This window comes from Perognathus longimembris, chromosome 26, assembly GCF_023159225.1.
Source record: "Perognathus longimembris pacificus isolate PPM17 chromosome 26, ASM2315922v1, whole genome shotgun sequence".
Lineage (NCBI taxonomy): Eukaryota > Metazoa > Chordata > Mammalia > Rodentia > Heteromyidae > Perognathus > Perognathus longimembris.
Window position 1 is genome coordinate 2,431,599 of NC_063186.1, and position 14,976 is coordinate 2,446,574.

At 42.0% G+C, this 14,976-nt stretch overlaps 1 protein-coding gene across 4 annotated transcripts in view; it reads left to right on the forward strand.

Moving 5' to 3' along the window:
* The window catches only part of Atr (ATR serine/threonine kinase), a 51,132-nt gene that overhangs the window by 31,101 nt on the left and 5,055 nt on the right, over positions 1 to 14,976 (forward strand). For 3 of the 4 annotated variants that reach the window (XM_048334939.1, XM_048334941.1, XM_048334940.1), the window contains 15 exons: positions 1,063 to 1,273; positions 1,526 to 1,704; positions 2,546 to 2,710; positions 3,857 to 3,948; positions 4,514 to 4,605; positions 5,057 to 5,234; positions 6,070 to 6,249; positions 6,976 to 7,135; positions 8,193 to 8,372; positions 9,324 to 9,466; positions 9,661 to 9,758; positions 10,710 to 10,942; positions 12,549 to 12,683; positions 13,881 to 14,081; positions 14,213 to 14,356. In XM_048334939.1, coding sequence (XP_048190896.1) covers positions 1,063 to 1,273; positions 1,526 to 1,704; positions 2,546 to 2,710; positions 3,857 to 3,948; positions 4,514 to 4,605; positions 5,057 to 5,234; positions 6,070 to 6,249; positions 6,976 to 7,135; positions 8,193 to 8,372; positions 9,324 to 9,466; positions 9,661 to 9,758; positions 10,710 to 10,942; positions 12,549 to 12,683; positions 13,881 to 14,081; positions 14,213 to 14,356 — 2,391 coding nt within the window. The remainder of the gene's footprint in view (positions 1 to 1,062; positions 1,274 to 1,525; positions 1,705 to 2,545; positions 2,711 to 3,856; positions 3,949 to 4,513; positions 4,606 to 5,056; positions 5,235 to 6,069; positions 6,250 to 6,975; positions 7,136 to 8,192; positions 8,373 to 9,323; positions 9,467 to 9,660; positions 9,759 to 10,709; positions 10,943 to 12,548; positions 12,684 to 13,880; positions 14,082 to 14,212; positions 14,357 to 14,976) is intronic. The other variant, XM_048334942.1, reaches the window with a different exon arrangement.

Genomic DNA, 14,976 nt, shown 5'->3' on the forward strand with positions numbered 1-14,976 from the left:
AAAACTCTTATATGCAGTGTTTCGGGTAGAAAATTAGAAAGTATGTATTTGTCCAAACATACATGGGATAGGTTGAAATGGGTGCATTAGATTTATTGATAAGATTATTTCTGAGGGAATAAGTACTTTGGCTTAGTAGAGGAAAAGGGAAATATTCTACTTTTCATTTATAATGTTATTAGAGTTGGATTTTTTAACTACATACATTAAACACTGTCATTTTTAGTGCCAGTCCTGGGACTTGAACACGAGGCCTGAGCTTTTTCTGCTCAAGGCTAGTGCTCTACCACTTGAGCCCCAGCCTCCCAGCCTTTCTTTTGGGAGATAAATGAAGATAAGAGTCTCATGGACTTTCCTGCCTGGGTTGGCTTCAAATAAGTACAGTCCTTCGATCTCAGCCTCCTGTGTAGCTAGGATGACAGGCGTGAGCCACTAGCACCTCATTTTATACTGTCCTTTTTTCTTCTTCTTCTTCTTTTGGTTGTGGGGCTTGAATGTGGGACCTGGCCGCTGTCCCTGAGGTCTTTTTGCCCAAGGCTAGTGCTTTACCACTTTGGGCCACAGCGCCACTCCCAGTTTTCTGGTGGTTCATTGGAGATAAGAGTCTCATGCACTTTCCTGCCCGGGCTGGCTTTCAGATTCACCCCATCCATGTTTCTTGATCCACTTTGTTAGGTTTTTTTTCACTCAGTTGGTGGGATTAGGTAGAGTAGAATATTCTTCTTTTTTTTTTTTTTTGGCCAGTCCTGGGGCTTGGACTCAGGGCCTGAGCACTGTCCCTGGCTTCTTCTTGCTCAAGGCTAGCACTCTGCCACTTGAGCCACAGCGCCACTTCTGGCCGTTTTCCATATATGTGGTGCTGGGGAATCGAACCCAGGGCCTCATGTATATGAAGCAGGCACTCTTGCCACTAGGCCATATCCCCAGCCCCAGAGTAGAATATTATTAATTTCTCATCTATTGTTTTGTGAAACTCATTGCCATACATGGTTATTAGTCTTTATGTCAGATAATAATAAAATATTACGTTGATGTCACTAAGCATAAAACAAATCCTCTCAGGTCTATGCAGAAATGCTGGCAGTTCTGAAGCACGACGACCAGCATAGTGTAAATGCGCGAGACCACGCATCCGATCTGTGTCAGCTGAGTATCCAGACGGTGTTCTCCATGCTTGACCACCTCACCCAGTGGGCAAGGCACAAGTTCCAGGAAATGAACTCTGAGGACGCGCCACAGGGCAAATCGAGCAGAGAGAAGGCCAACCCAGGGGGTGAGTTCAGACTTGGATTTTCTTCTGTCAGTTACTCACCCGTTGGCTCTTTCTATCCCATTACTTCAATTTAAGCATCAGCTTAAAAAAAAAAAAAAAAACTTGTTCTCCCCCATTTCCTGTTGGTGGTTAACATCTGAAATATTATACCCTAATCTGGATTCATGTCCTTAACTAAAAAAATTGAGGTTACATCCTTAGATGCTTTTCAGTGTTGTGAATCCTGACTGCTGTGCTGTTTTCTGGACGCAGTATCGAGCGCACAGGCAGACGGCTACGAGAGCGTGACTCGTTTCCTGGACCTCATTCCTCAGGATACTCTGGCAGTGGCGTCCTTTCGCTCCAAAGCATATACACGAGCCGTGATGCACTTCGAATCGTTCATTACAGAAAAAAAGCAAAACATTCGAGAGCATCTTGGATTTCTGCAGGTTTGAAATGACACTGAATTGCATCTGTAGCCCCAGACTATCGATGTCTTAGATTTGTTGACAGTATCTCAAAACCAGTATATTATGAAGAGAGAGATCATTTTAGATAATTCTGATCTCTCTTCTGAGTCGATCCACTTCTCACCTGTGAAAGTATCTTTCTATTCTAATGAAGTTTGCCAGTCTCAATCAAGCATATCTTACTGTTTTTTGTTTCTTTTGGCCAGTCCTGGGGTTTGGGACTCCGGGCCTGAGCACTGTCCCTGGCTTCTTTTCTGCTCAAGGCTAGCACTCTGCCACTTGAGCCACAGCGCCACTTCTGGCTTTTTCTATATATGTGGTGCTGAGGAATCGAACCCAGGGCTTCATGTATACGAGGCAAGCACTCTACCACTAGGCCATATTCCCAGCCCAAAGCATATCTTTTATTACTTTTAAAAAACAAAATGAAATACTTACTGAAAAATCCAAAATTTGGCTGGGCCCCAGTGGCTCATACCTGGAATCCTAGCTATTCAGGAGACTGAGATTTGAAGGTCATGGTGCAAACCCAGCCCAGGCAGGAAAGTCTGTGAGACTCCGATCTCCAGTGAACCACCAGAAAACTGGAAGTGGCGCAGTGGCTCAAACTGGTAAAACGCTAGTCTTGAACAAAAAGAACTCAGGGACAGTGCCTGGGCCCTGAGTTTAATCAGCCCTACAACCGATTATATATATATATATATATATGGATATATGGATTCTACTCAACAGAATTTGTTATCAGCTGGATCCAAAGGAAGTTTCAGAGCTTTGATGGCCATAGCCTTTTTGGTTTCTCTCTTTTTCAATGTTTGAGAAGAAATTGTATGCTGCTATGCATGAAGCAGATGGAGTGGCCGGAGTGAGTGCAATTCGAAAGGCAGAGCCGTCTCTTAAAGAACAGATCCTTGAACATGAGAGCACTGGCTTGCTGCGGGATGCCACAGCGTGCTATGACCGGGCTATTCAGCTAGAACCAGACCAGGTAAGACGCTAACAGAGCGCCACACAGGAATTCAGCAAACCAGGGCCTCAGTGCTGCCTCTGCCCGTGTCACCGTGTGCTGGCAAATGTTTGCTATCCTGAATGATACAATTAAGAGACTTGTTCTAGACAATCTCAAAAATCATTTCCATGTCCTTAGAAATCCCTGAAATCCCTACAGTTATTATGGAATATATGTACATTAAAATATACATGTAAACCAGGTGCTGATAGCTCATGCCTGTAATCCTAGCTACCCAGGGGGCTGAGAGGTGAGGATTACCATTCAACGCCAGCCCAGGCAGGAAAGTCTGTGAAACTCTTATCCCAATTAACCACCATGGGCTGGGGATATGGCCTAGTGGTAAGAGTGCTTGCCTCATATACATGAGGCCCTGGGTTCAATTCCCCAGCACCACATATACAGACAATGGCCAGAAGTGGCGCTGTGGCTCAAGTGGCAGAGTGCTAGCCTTGAGCAAAAAGAAGCCAGGGATAGTGCTCAGGCCCTGAGTCCAAGGCCCAGGACTGGCCAAAAAAAACAAAAACAAAAACCAATTAACCACCAGAAAACCACAAGTGGAGCTGTGGCTCAAAGTGTAGAGCACTAGCCTTGAGTGAAAAGGCTAAGAGATAGTACCCAATCCTGGGCCCCAAGCCTCAGTACTGTTAAAAAAAATAATTACAGAAAGAATAAACGTATACGCACAGACACACAGTTCTTGCCCTCTGCAGGTCTCTGAAGTAGTCTATTGGAATTTGAGCTCATAGGATCACATGTTGACGAGAAAAGGAAAGGAGTTTTGAGTGATAAATCCCCAAATCTATGTTGATGGCATTATAACCTTTCAGTTTTAATTCTTACATGAGACATAGGACAAATAGTAAAGGTATTGGATACTTTTGCATTCAATAAATTCAATCTGAGATTTTTTTTTAGGTTATCTGGATTTTTTTTTCCTGTTACTTTGCAATGTACTCAGGACAGTGAGTTTTGGTATTACCCAAGCAAGTCAGTTGTTAAACTAAGGAAAGTAGGCAATCTGAGGCAAATGGTATTTTTTAACAAATTTCAGTTAAACTGTTGTGGGTTCCCAAAGTACATGTGAGGTGATAATGACTGTCTTAAATATTTTTAACTTTGTAGATCATGCATTATCATGGTGTAGTGAAGTCAATGTTAGGTCTTGGTCAGCTTTCTTCTGTAATCACTCAAGTGAATGGAGTACACGCTAGCAGGTAAGAATTCATAAAAGAATGATTTTCTTGCACTACTCTGTCTAAATGAGAACTTTCTGATTGGTGAATTGGGTAGCTTAATACTTACTAACGTAATGAAATGTCTCATATATTTTCATGGTGTTGGACATAAGAACCAAAATATCTTTTGCTTTCTCAGAAGGCAATATGCCGTTTCATAGCTTATCTTCTGTTCTTCCCTTTGTGTTGTAGCCAAAAGCCTTATTCCTTTTTTTTTTTTCTAATTAAATGTTATTGACAAGGTGATGTGCAAAGGGGGTACAGTTACATAATAAGGTACTTCTTCCTTTATGTACGCCAGCCCCCACCTGACTGCAGGAAACATGGCTTTAGTGGTAAAGTGCTCGCCTAGCCTGCATGAAGCCCTGGGTTCGATTCCTCAGCACCACATATGCAGAAAAAGCCACAAGTGGCGCTGTGGCTCAAATGGTAGCATGCTAGCCTTGAGCAAAAAGAAGCCAGGGACAGTACCTGGCCCCCAAGTTCAAGCCCCAGGACTGGCAAAAAACCAAACAAAAACCTTGAATTGAGTTTGTTGTCCTAGGTCTGAATGGATAGAGGAATTAAACACATACCGCGTGGAAGCAGCGTGGAAACTGTCACAGTGGGATTTGGTGGAGAACTACCTGGCAGCAGGTACACAGACTGCTGAAGCAGTTTCAGTTTGCTATTAATATTGATTGTGTTTTATGAATGCCTGTGGGGTTGTTTGATGTGAAAAAACAATCTGTCTGAGCCGGGCACTGGTGGCTCACACCTGTAATCTTAGCTACTTAGGAGGCTGAGATCAGAGAATTATGTTTTGAAGCCACCTCAGGCCAGAAAGTCGATGATATTCTCATCTCCAATTAACCAACAAAGAGCTGGAAGTGGAGCTGTGGCTCAAGTGGCAGAGCACTAGCCTTGAGCAAAAAGAGTTCAGGAACAGCGCTCAGGCCCTGAGTTCAAGCCCTGGGACAGGGACAAAAATAAAACAAAAGGAAACTGTATGTTCAGTATTTGTGCTGTTCATTTCATCAGATGAAACCAGGCTGGCCCGCCAAGCACATCCACCATGGCATTTCTCGACTCTTCACTTGTCTTTCAGATAGAAAGTCCACAACATGGAGCGTCAGACTGGGACAGCTACTACTGTCAGCCAAGAAGAAGGATGTCACCGCTTTTTATGACACTCTGAAGCTAGTGAGAGCAGAGCAGATTGTTCCCCTGTCGGCCGCAAGCTTCGAAAGAGGCTCCTACCAACGAGGATATGAGTACATTGTGAGGTAGCTTGCAGTTCCCACTTTTTTATCTATGTATTTTTTAAGATGTTTTATGGTGCCGGACCAGAGTCTTGAACTCAGGGTCTGGCTGCTGTCCCTTAGCTTTTTGGGCTGGATTGGTGCTCTAACTCCTAAACCACACCTTTGTTCCCAAAATTTTGCTGGTCAATTGTAAGTAAGATTCTCACACACTTTTCTGCCCAGACTGGCTTTGAACCATGGTCCTCAGACCGCAGCCTCCTGAGTAGCTAGCATTACAAGGGAAAGCCATCAGCACCTGGGTCAGGATTGGAATTTTTATCAGCAAATAACTTTCATCATGTATTTGGCTGATTGCTTAGCTACTAAAAATGGCTCTTTCAATCTTTTACCTCACAATCACCCTATAGATTTTTAAAAAATCTTCTAACATCCATCCTTTTTATTGGAAAAGTAAATGAAAAACCTAGGTTTTTCTCTTGTAGTGTCATAGTTGACTTTCTGTATAACTAACCTTAGTAATAACCTAGACATCTGAGTCTCACACACTGGCCCTTGACATATTTCCCTTCTGTAGATACTCAGAATGTCCTTGGGATAGATTCCTGTGCCTTGAAAATTGAGCCATTTGGGGAGTCACAGCAAAACATTCACTGCTTTAACTAGCATACATTATTGCCGACGCTCAGCTTGAAATCACACATTTAATCGTTCCTGTTTCCATAGCAAGCATATAAATGCAAAGTGTGTCAAGGAAAACCTCTCCTGCCCGCTTCCCCAGCCGATGGAGTGCGCATGCTCCATGTGGGACCCGTGCAGAGGGGCTGCGCTGGGCCGTAACGGGCTGTGTCTTCGTCAGGTTGCACATGTTGTGCGAGTTGGAGCATGGCATCAGACCCCTGTTTCACCAGTTTCCAGGGGACACGTGTCACGAGGACTCTCTGAACTGGGTGGCTCGTCTAGAAATGACCCAGAATTCCTACAGAGCCAAGGAACCCATCCTGGCCCTCCGCAGGGCTTTGTTAAGCCTCAACAAAAGGTTTTTCACGTTATATATTTGTTTTACAATGCCATTTAATCTTGAATTTAGTATGATGTTTAGATGATACCAGGGAGTATTTTACTTCCTAATTTGCATTTTTCTGTTATTCTCAAGAATACATTGTAGAGTTGAAACAAACCTACTCTATGAGAAAGGGTTTAATATGCCATTACCTCTTTTTTTAATATAATGAACATATTTTGGGGAGGGACCAATATAAAGCAATACAAAGTCCTGGGGTGGGGATAAAGATCAGTGGTAGACATTGGACTAGCATGGTTTTGTTTTTGGTTTTGGTTTTCTTCCAGTTGTGGGGCTTGAACTCAGGGCCAGGGCGCTGTCCTAAGCGCTTGAGCTCAAGGCTGGCCCTCCACCACCTAGAATCACAGCACCACTTGCGGTTTTGGATTAGTTGGAGATCAGAGTCTCCAGGGCTTTCCTGGCTAGGCTGGCTTTGAGCAGTGCTCCTCAGATCCCAGCCTCCTGAGTAGCAGGGATTACAAACATGAGCCACGGGCACCCAGCCCTGACTAGCATGTTCTTTGCCATGAGTTTGATCGAAGCCCAAAATAAAATAAACTCTTCCTAGATTTATACGAGAGAGGAGTGGCGCACCATAGGAAATGTGTTGATTCCTTTGGGAAGGGGGTGCCGTTCCGGGTGGGTTACCCACACTCTGACACGTGCTCTGTCTTCCTGCCCCGCTGCGTGCCGTGCCGTCAGACCAGATTACAGCGAGATGATTGGCGAGTGCTGGCTCCAGAGCGCCAGGGTGGCTCGGAAGGCTGGCCACCACCAGACAGCCTACAATGCCCTCCTCAATGCCGGCGAGTCGAGGCTCGCCGAGCTCTACATGGAGAAGGCCAAGTGGCTCTGGTCCAAGGTAATAGCTGCCGAAGTCTCATCCCCTCTCTGTTGGGAACAAAGGCCTAGCTGAGAGGAAACACCCAGTCCAAATTCAAAACCTTTTTAGTTCTTATGTATTTATTTCGTCAGTCAGAGGGCTTGAACTGGGGGCCTGGGCGCTGTCCCTGCACTTCTTTTGCTCAAGGCTAGCGCTCTACCACTGGAGCCACAGCGCCACTTCTGGTTTTCTGGTGGTTAATTGGAGACTAAGAGTCTCCCAGACTTTGCTGCCTGGGCTGGCTTTGAACCACAATCCTCAGATCTCAGCCTTCTGAGTAACTAGGATGACAGGCACGAGCCAGCAGCGCCTGGCTAGTAGCTCTTTAACTTTTGAAATACTTCTTGAATCTTCTCTAGTTTCTACTGTGTAAACCCATACCTTTATTATTTTAAGCCGCTAATAATAGATTGCTGTCCAGGACTCCCTAATAATGCCCATATGCAGTCCTCTGGGATTATATTCAGCACACTGTGATTCACCGCAATTTGTCTCCTTACTTGACTGTAAGCTTTCTTTTCTTTTTTTCCTTCTTTCTTTTCTTCTTTCTCTTCCCTCTTTCAGTCTTTCTCTTTTCTTTCTTTTCTTTTTTTCTTTCATTCCTTCTTTCCTTCCTTTCTTTTATCTTTCTCCTGTCTGTCTGTCTGTCTTCTTGATAGAATCTCACTGTGTGTCCTAGGCTGGCTTCAAACTTGCAATCCTTCTATCTCCAGCTCCTGGGATCGCTGGCATATACCAACCACTATGACTATTTCAAGCCGGAGATTTCAATTTGCCTGTGATTGTGACTCCCTATCATCCATATATAACTTTAGATGAGTAAATGAATGAGTAAATATAAGATTTCTACCTGAAATGAATTGGTACTTCCCTTAGAGGAATTTTTTTTTTTATTAAGAGGAAAATGAGAAATAAACGTGAAATTGTTAGTGGATTTGTACCTAAACATTTAATGAACTTTAAATAATTTTTTTTTTCAGGAAACAGAAACATATTCTTGAATGAAAAGGCTTGTTAATTGTCTTTTTTCTATTAGGGTGATGTTCATCAGGCACTTATTGTTCTTCAGAAAGGCGTTGATTTATGTTTTCCTGAAGATAAATCCCAAACTGAGATTAAGGACATGTTGATTCTCGGTCGAGCTACCCTACTAGTGGGCCGATTTATGGAAGAAACAGCTAACTTTGAGAGCAATGCAGTTATGAAGAAATACAAGGCAAGTATATTGAAAGAGTACATGTAGAATAGGAAACTGGCTCTTCAGTGGGATTAGACCAAATGTAAGGAATCGTCATAAAGTAAACTCTAGTGAGAACCACCTACCATCCTGTTATAGGGTATCAGTACCACTCCTCAGTCCCCTCCCCTCACCCCCTAGTCCAAAGTTAAGTTTGTCCTAGCTAATGTAAAGTCCTCACTAGGTACTTAATTTTATAAGATGGCATTATAAAAAAGAAACCTGGCTTGAGAGCCAGGCACTGGTGGCTCATGCCTGTAATCCTAGCTACTCAGGCGGCTGATATCTGGGGATCAAGGTTCAGAGCCAACCTGGGCAGGAAATTCTGTAAGGCTTCTTATCTCCAGTTAACCACCAGAAAACCGGAAGTGGAGCTGTGGCTCAAAGTGGTAGCATTAGCCTTGAACCCAAAAGCTGAGAGACAGTGCCCAGGCAGAGTTCAAGCCCTATAACCAACAAAAAATGTAAGCAAATAAATAAACCTATGGACATCCAGACACCAGTGGCTAACACCTGTAATCCTAGCTAATCAGGAGGCTGAGATCTGGTTCAAAGCCTGGAAAGTTGGTTAAGACGCTTATCTCTACAGAATGCCAGAAGTAGAGTTGTAGGTCAAGTGGTGGTAGAGCACTAGCCTTGAGAATAAAAGCTCAGGAACAGTGCCCAGACCCTGAGTTGAAATGCCAGTGCCAACACCAGGAAATAAATAAAACAAACCCAACTCACAGGTCAATGAAAAACAAGGGAGATTTTTGAATACTTTGAGCTAAATGATAATTATGCCCTATCAAAACCTGTGGATTTCACTAACGTCATTCTAAAGAGAGTTGAAATTTTTACATGTGCATATTAGAAGGAACTGAAAATTCAACTTTAGTTCGTAGTGTGCAGTTTTCCTAGTGAATGAATGTCCAGGGTTCTCTTCTACAGGATGTGACCTTGTTCCTCCCGGAGTGGGAAGCTGGGCATTTCTACCTCGCCAAATACTATGACAAACTGATGCCCATGGTAACAGACAACAAAATGGAAAAGCAAGGCGACCTCATCCGTTACATAGTCATTCACTTTGGAAAGTGAGTAGGACAGTGGTAAAGAGATGGCTGGGAAGGTGGCCTAGTGGTAGAGTGCTTGCCTCACATGCATGAAGCCCTGGGTTCGATTCCCCAGCACCACATACACAGGAAAAGCCAGAAGTGGTGCTGTGGCTCAAGTGGTAACCTAAAAAAGAGCTCTCTGTTAATCATCTTCCTTATCTATATAATTACAGATCTCTACAGTATGGAAATCAATTCATTTACCAGTCAATGCCTCGAATGTTATCACTATGGCTTGATTTCGGTGCTAAAGCATACGAGTGTGAAAAAGGTATAACTCTCCAAGGAGTCACAATTCTAACTTTGATATAAAGAATTATAACTTTGGTATAAAGTTATATTTTCCTTGACCATCTAATTTACCGAAAGTTAAGAATTATTTTGTTAATTAAAGTCTTGTTAAAGTGCAATAATCGGGAAAAGGAAGGGAAAGATAAATCATAGCCTTTTAAACTGTCTGCAACGTATGGGCCTACCTATGAAATTCTAGCCATTTCTTGATAACACATGGGAAATACATTAAATTTAAACTGAATCATTTCCTCAAAAATTGCAATGAGGGGCTGGGGATATGGCCTAGTGGCAAGAGTGCCTGCCTCATATACATGAGGCCCTGTGTTCGATTCCCCAGCACCACATATACAGAAAATGGCCAGAAGTGGCGCTGTGGCTCAAGTGGCAGAGTGCTAGCCTTGAGCAAAAAAGAAGCCAGGGACAGTGCTCAGGCCCTGAGTCCAAGGCCAGGATTGGCAAAAAAAAAAAAAAAAAAAAAAAAAAAAAAATTGCAATGAGCAGTAAAAACGAATAACTCTTGGTCCTAAATGTTTGTCCTACTTGGTCAGAATCAGCCACTTCACAGCAGGTTAGCAGGAGGTCTAGTCTTAGACATGGAAATAATGTGTTTTTAAAGGGTTTTTGGTGTGGAGAATGTGGCTTAGTTGTAGAGTGCTCACCAAGCAGGCATAAATCCTGGGTTCGATTCCTCAGTATCACATAAACAGAAAAAGCCAGAAGTGGCGCTGTGGCTCAAGTGGCAGAGTGCTAGCCTTGAGCAAAAAGCAGCCAGGGACAGTGCTAAGGCCCTGAGTTCAAGCCCCAGGACTGGCAAAAACAAAAGGGGGTAGGGGTGGGGAGGAGGAAAATTAAAGTAACTTTTAATGTGAAATGAACTGATAACACTTTTTCTTTCTTTCTGGTCTTTTGAACTGAATTTTTTTCCTAGCTAGCCGTGCTGATCGCTTACAAATGAAAAATGACTTGAGTAAAATGAATAAGGTTATCACGGAGCACAAAAATCAGCTACCTCCCTATCAATTTTTGACTGCTTTTTCACAATTAATCTCTCGAATCTGTCATTCTTCACATGACGTCTTTGTGGTCTTGATGGAAATAATAGCCAAAGTTTTCCTGTCCTATCCTCAGCAAGCAATGTGGCTGATAACAGCTGTGTCAAAGGTAACATTTATCACCTCAGAGTCTTCTGTTTTCTATGGCATTAATTATTAAGGCTAATAGGGTACTGGCCTGAATATTGGGTTTGTAGTTTTAAATACTTCCTAAAAGGAGAAGTTATGGCATATTGTAATTGGCATATATATATATATGCCTTATATCTCATTAAAATCTTTGGAGATATTTATCATATGAAATGACATGTTTAAAATCAAAGATTCAGTATGTTTTCTTTATGAAGTCTAATAAACTATAATGGTAACCCTTTTTTATTCATGTACTTTAATCCAAACTGCTTGGACTATATATAAAAACAAAACTTTTATTGAAGTATTTAATGGGCATGTTTAAGTGATGAAAATATTGAATAAAGAAATCATTTAGAGAATTTAGAATTTGCATAGAGGTAAAAATAATGTTGCCATTGATAAATATTTTGTTACAATTTTGTATATATATTTTCTAAGCATATTTTAACACTAAGTACAAGTTATGTTGGCATATTTCATATTTTAACTTAAATATTAAATAGTTAAACATTGAGTATATTGGTGTCCCTAAGTATTCTTTGAAAACGTATTTTTATGTTACTGAGTAGAACTTTTAAATGGCTTTCTATAATTTAACTAAATAGTTTATCACTAAGATTATTTCAGCCAGGTGCTTGTGGCTCATGCCTATAATCCTAGCTACTTGGGAGGCTGACATCTGAGGATTGAAGTTCAAAGCCAGCCCAGGGAAGGAAAGTCCACGAAACTAAAATTAGTCACTAGAAAACCAGAAGTGGGTCTGTGGCTCAAGGTGGTAAAGACTAGCCTTGAGCAGAAAAGCTCAGGGACAGTACCTATGCCGAGTTCAAGCCCCACAATCAACCACAGGAAAAAAAAAAAAGATTATTTCTTAGCCAGGCTAGTGGCTAATCCTGGCTAATCCTAGCTGAGATCTTAGGATCATGGTTCAAAGCCAGCCTGGGCTAGAAAATCCATGAGACTTATCTCCAATTAACTACAAGAAAACTGGAAGTGGTGCTGTGGCTCAAGTGGTAGAGTACTAGCCTTGAGCAGAAGAGCTCTGGGACAGCATCCATGCCCAAAGTTCAAGGCCCATGAATGACCAATTTTTTTTCTTTTCTTTGTTGTTGCACTACTTCTAGATATTTCTATACTTGCTTTCCTTTCATATAGATCCTAGAGGAGGTTTTACAAGGTCCTGAGATAGGAACATGTTTATGGCTTTTGCTGGCATTGCCAGGCGTATTTCTATCAATATAAACTCACATCATGAATACTTTTTGTTTGTTTGTTGTGCTGGTCCTAGGGCTTGAACTCAGGGCCTGAGTGCTGTCCCTGAGCTGCTTTGTGCTCAAGGCTAGCACTCTACCACTTGAATTATAGCTCCACTTCCAGCTTTTTGTGGTTAATTGGAGATGGGTCTCACAGACTTTCCTGCCTGGGCTGGATTCAAACTGCAATCCTCAGAGCTCAGCCTCATAGCATTAGAAGTGTGAGCCCCTAGTGCCCAGCTATGAGCAGTTTTTAGTTATTTTTGGTCAGCCCAAAGTTTCCTTACCTATTTAAAATCTAATATATGATTATATTTTTTGTGGCAGTCTTCTTATCCCATGCGTGTGAACAGATGCAAGGAAATTTTAAACAAAGCTATCAATATGAAAAAAACATTAGAAAAGTTTGTTGGAGATTCAACTCGCCTGACAGACAAGCTTCTGGAATTATGCAACAGACCGGTACGTCCACAGACCTTCTTGTTTGCAGATAACTGTTAGATCACTTCTGTAAAATACAGATGGGATCTGAGCTGATTGTCTTCTACTTGACTAAATAAATTTCCAAAATGTACAGATATATAAGCTGGGCACTGATGGCTCATTCCTGGGATCCTTGCTACTCAGCAGGTGGAGACCTGAGGCTTGAGGTTCGGACAGGAAATTCCGTGAGACTCTTATCTCCACTTCCCTAGCAAAAATCTAGAGATGGGGGTGTGGCTCAAATGGTGAAGTGCAGCTTTGAGTGAAAAAGCTAAAGGACAGTGCCCAGGCCCTGAGTTCAAGCCCAGTACTGCTTATAAGCACACACTCATATATGCATGTCAAAATGTGTCAGGTGTGTACTTTTGTTGGTGGTGGTGGTAGTGGTCCTTTATCGGGGCTTGAACTCGGAACCTGGGCGCTGTCCCTGAGCTCTTTTGCTGAAGGCTAGCGCTCTACCACTTGAGCCACAGTTCCACTTCCAGCTTTTTGTGGTTAGTTGAAGATGAGTCTTTCAGGATTTTCCTGCCTGGGCGAGTAGCTTCAACTGCGATCCTTCTGTCTCAGCCTCCTGAGCTGCTGGGATTCCAGGCGTGAGCCACTAACAAGCGCAGCACAAGTGTGTACTTTGAATATGTGTGATTTAGCTTTTGTTGTGGTAATTCTCTCCCACTGAGCATATAGTCCCTCCAGTGTACACTTTGTCTTAATAAAGCTGTTTTTAAAATTTATAGCATAAGAATTTCTGAAAGTTCTTAGTGTGAATTTTGTAAGAATAGAAAACTTTTATTGCCTAAATTTATTAGAAGCAATTTTAAGTAGAGGATATATGAATTAGACCATGAAGACATTAGTATTTAGAAATTAATGTTTGAAGATCATTTTGCTGCCAAATGAACTTGGTAACCAAAAAAACATATGCCTTACAAATCCTTTTGAATTTTCCAATGTCTTGACCACAGCTCTTTTATGATCTGCTTTCATCATTAAACAGTCCTTTGGTGTTTGTTTCATTACTGCTAATAGGTTAAAGCAAGATGACTATAAATGTTTAGGAAACTACACACTGCTAAACTCTTGTAATTAACATAGCGTAAAGAAATGAAATGTTTGTTGTGGTGGAAGTTAAGCACAGGATAAACACATAAGTGAGAATGCACTGTTTTTGTTTCCCAGTTTGATGCGAGTGTGTCCACATTCAGCATGAGTACTCATTTCAAAATGCTGAAGAAGATGGTGGAAGACATGACATTTAGTGAGCTCCTCATTCCTCTGCAGTCAGTCATGATCCCTACACTGCCGTCCATTCTGGGGGCCCAGGCCAACCATGACGCATTTCCTGGGCACTGGATCTACATTGCAGGCTTCGATGACACAGTAAGCTTCAGCTACACGATGATAGCAATGCCTTTAGAATCTTACTGTCTTTACTTTTATGTTACATAACTCAGTGGGCAGCTATTTTAGCCATTTGGGCTTTAATTAATATAACACTTGTCATCTTCTAGGTGGAAATTCTTCCTTCTCTTCAGAAACCAAAGAAAATCTCCATAAAAGGGTCAGATGGAAAGTTGTACATCATGATGTGCAAGCCGAAAGACGACCTGAGAAAGGACTGCAGACTAATGGAGTTCAATTCTTTGATTAACAAGGTTTGGAGATGGTGTGCTTCTACGTGAGGGTTGGCAGAACCCCGACATAGCACACAGACTTCTCAGTATGTACACAGATCACTTTCTTGTAGTGAAATGTACATGTGATACAAAATTGACCACTTGTAAATGTGTTTCTGTGTGGTGAGTACATTCACAGTGTTGTGCAACCATCACTACTACCCCCTTCTAGAACTTTTCGGATTCCCAGATTGGAACTGTATTACACACGAATGCCCCATTTCTTTTTCCAGTCTCCAGAAACCACAGTTCTACTTCCTGTTTCTATTATTTATTTCACCCTCTGGGTACCTCATAGATGTGGAATCAAATGTAGTATTTGCCCTTCTGAGGCTGGCTTTCTTTGCTTGGCATTAGTCTTCAAGGTTCAGCATTCCCTTCCTTTTCAGGCTGAATAATATTCCAAGTAAAGACAATATCACATTTGCTTTATGCATTTATCTGCTGATGAACCCTTCACCTGCTTACCTATTTTGGCTTTGGTAACTGATGGTGCTCTGAACATGAGCAGAAAGATATTATAGTCCCTTTTTCAATCCTCAATCTTCTGTTTTCAGTCTTACACAGAAGTAATACTGCCTGCTTTACTCCATTTTTAA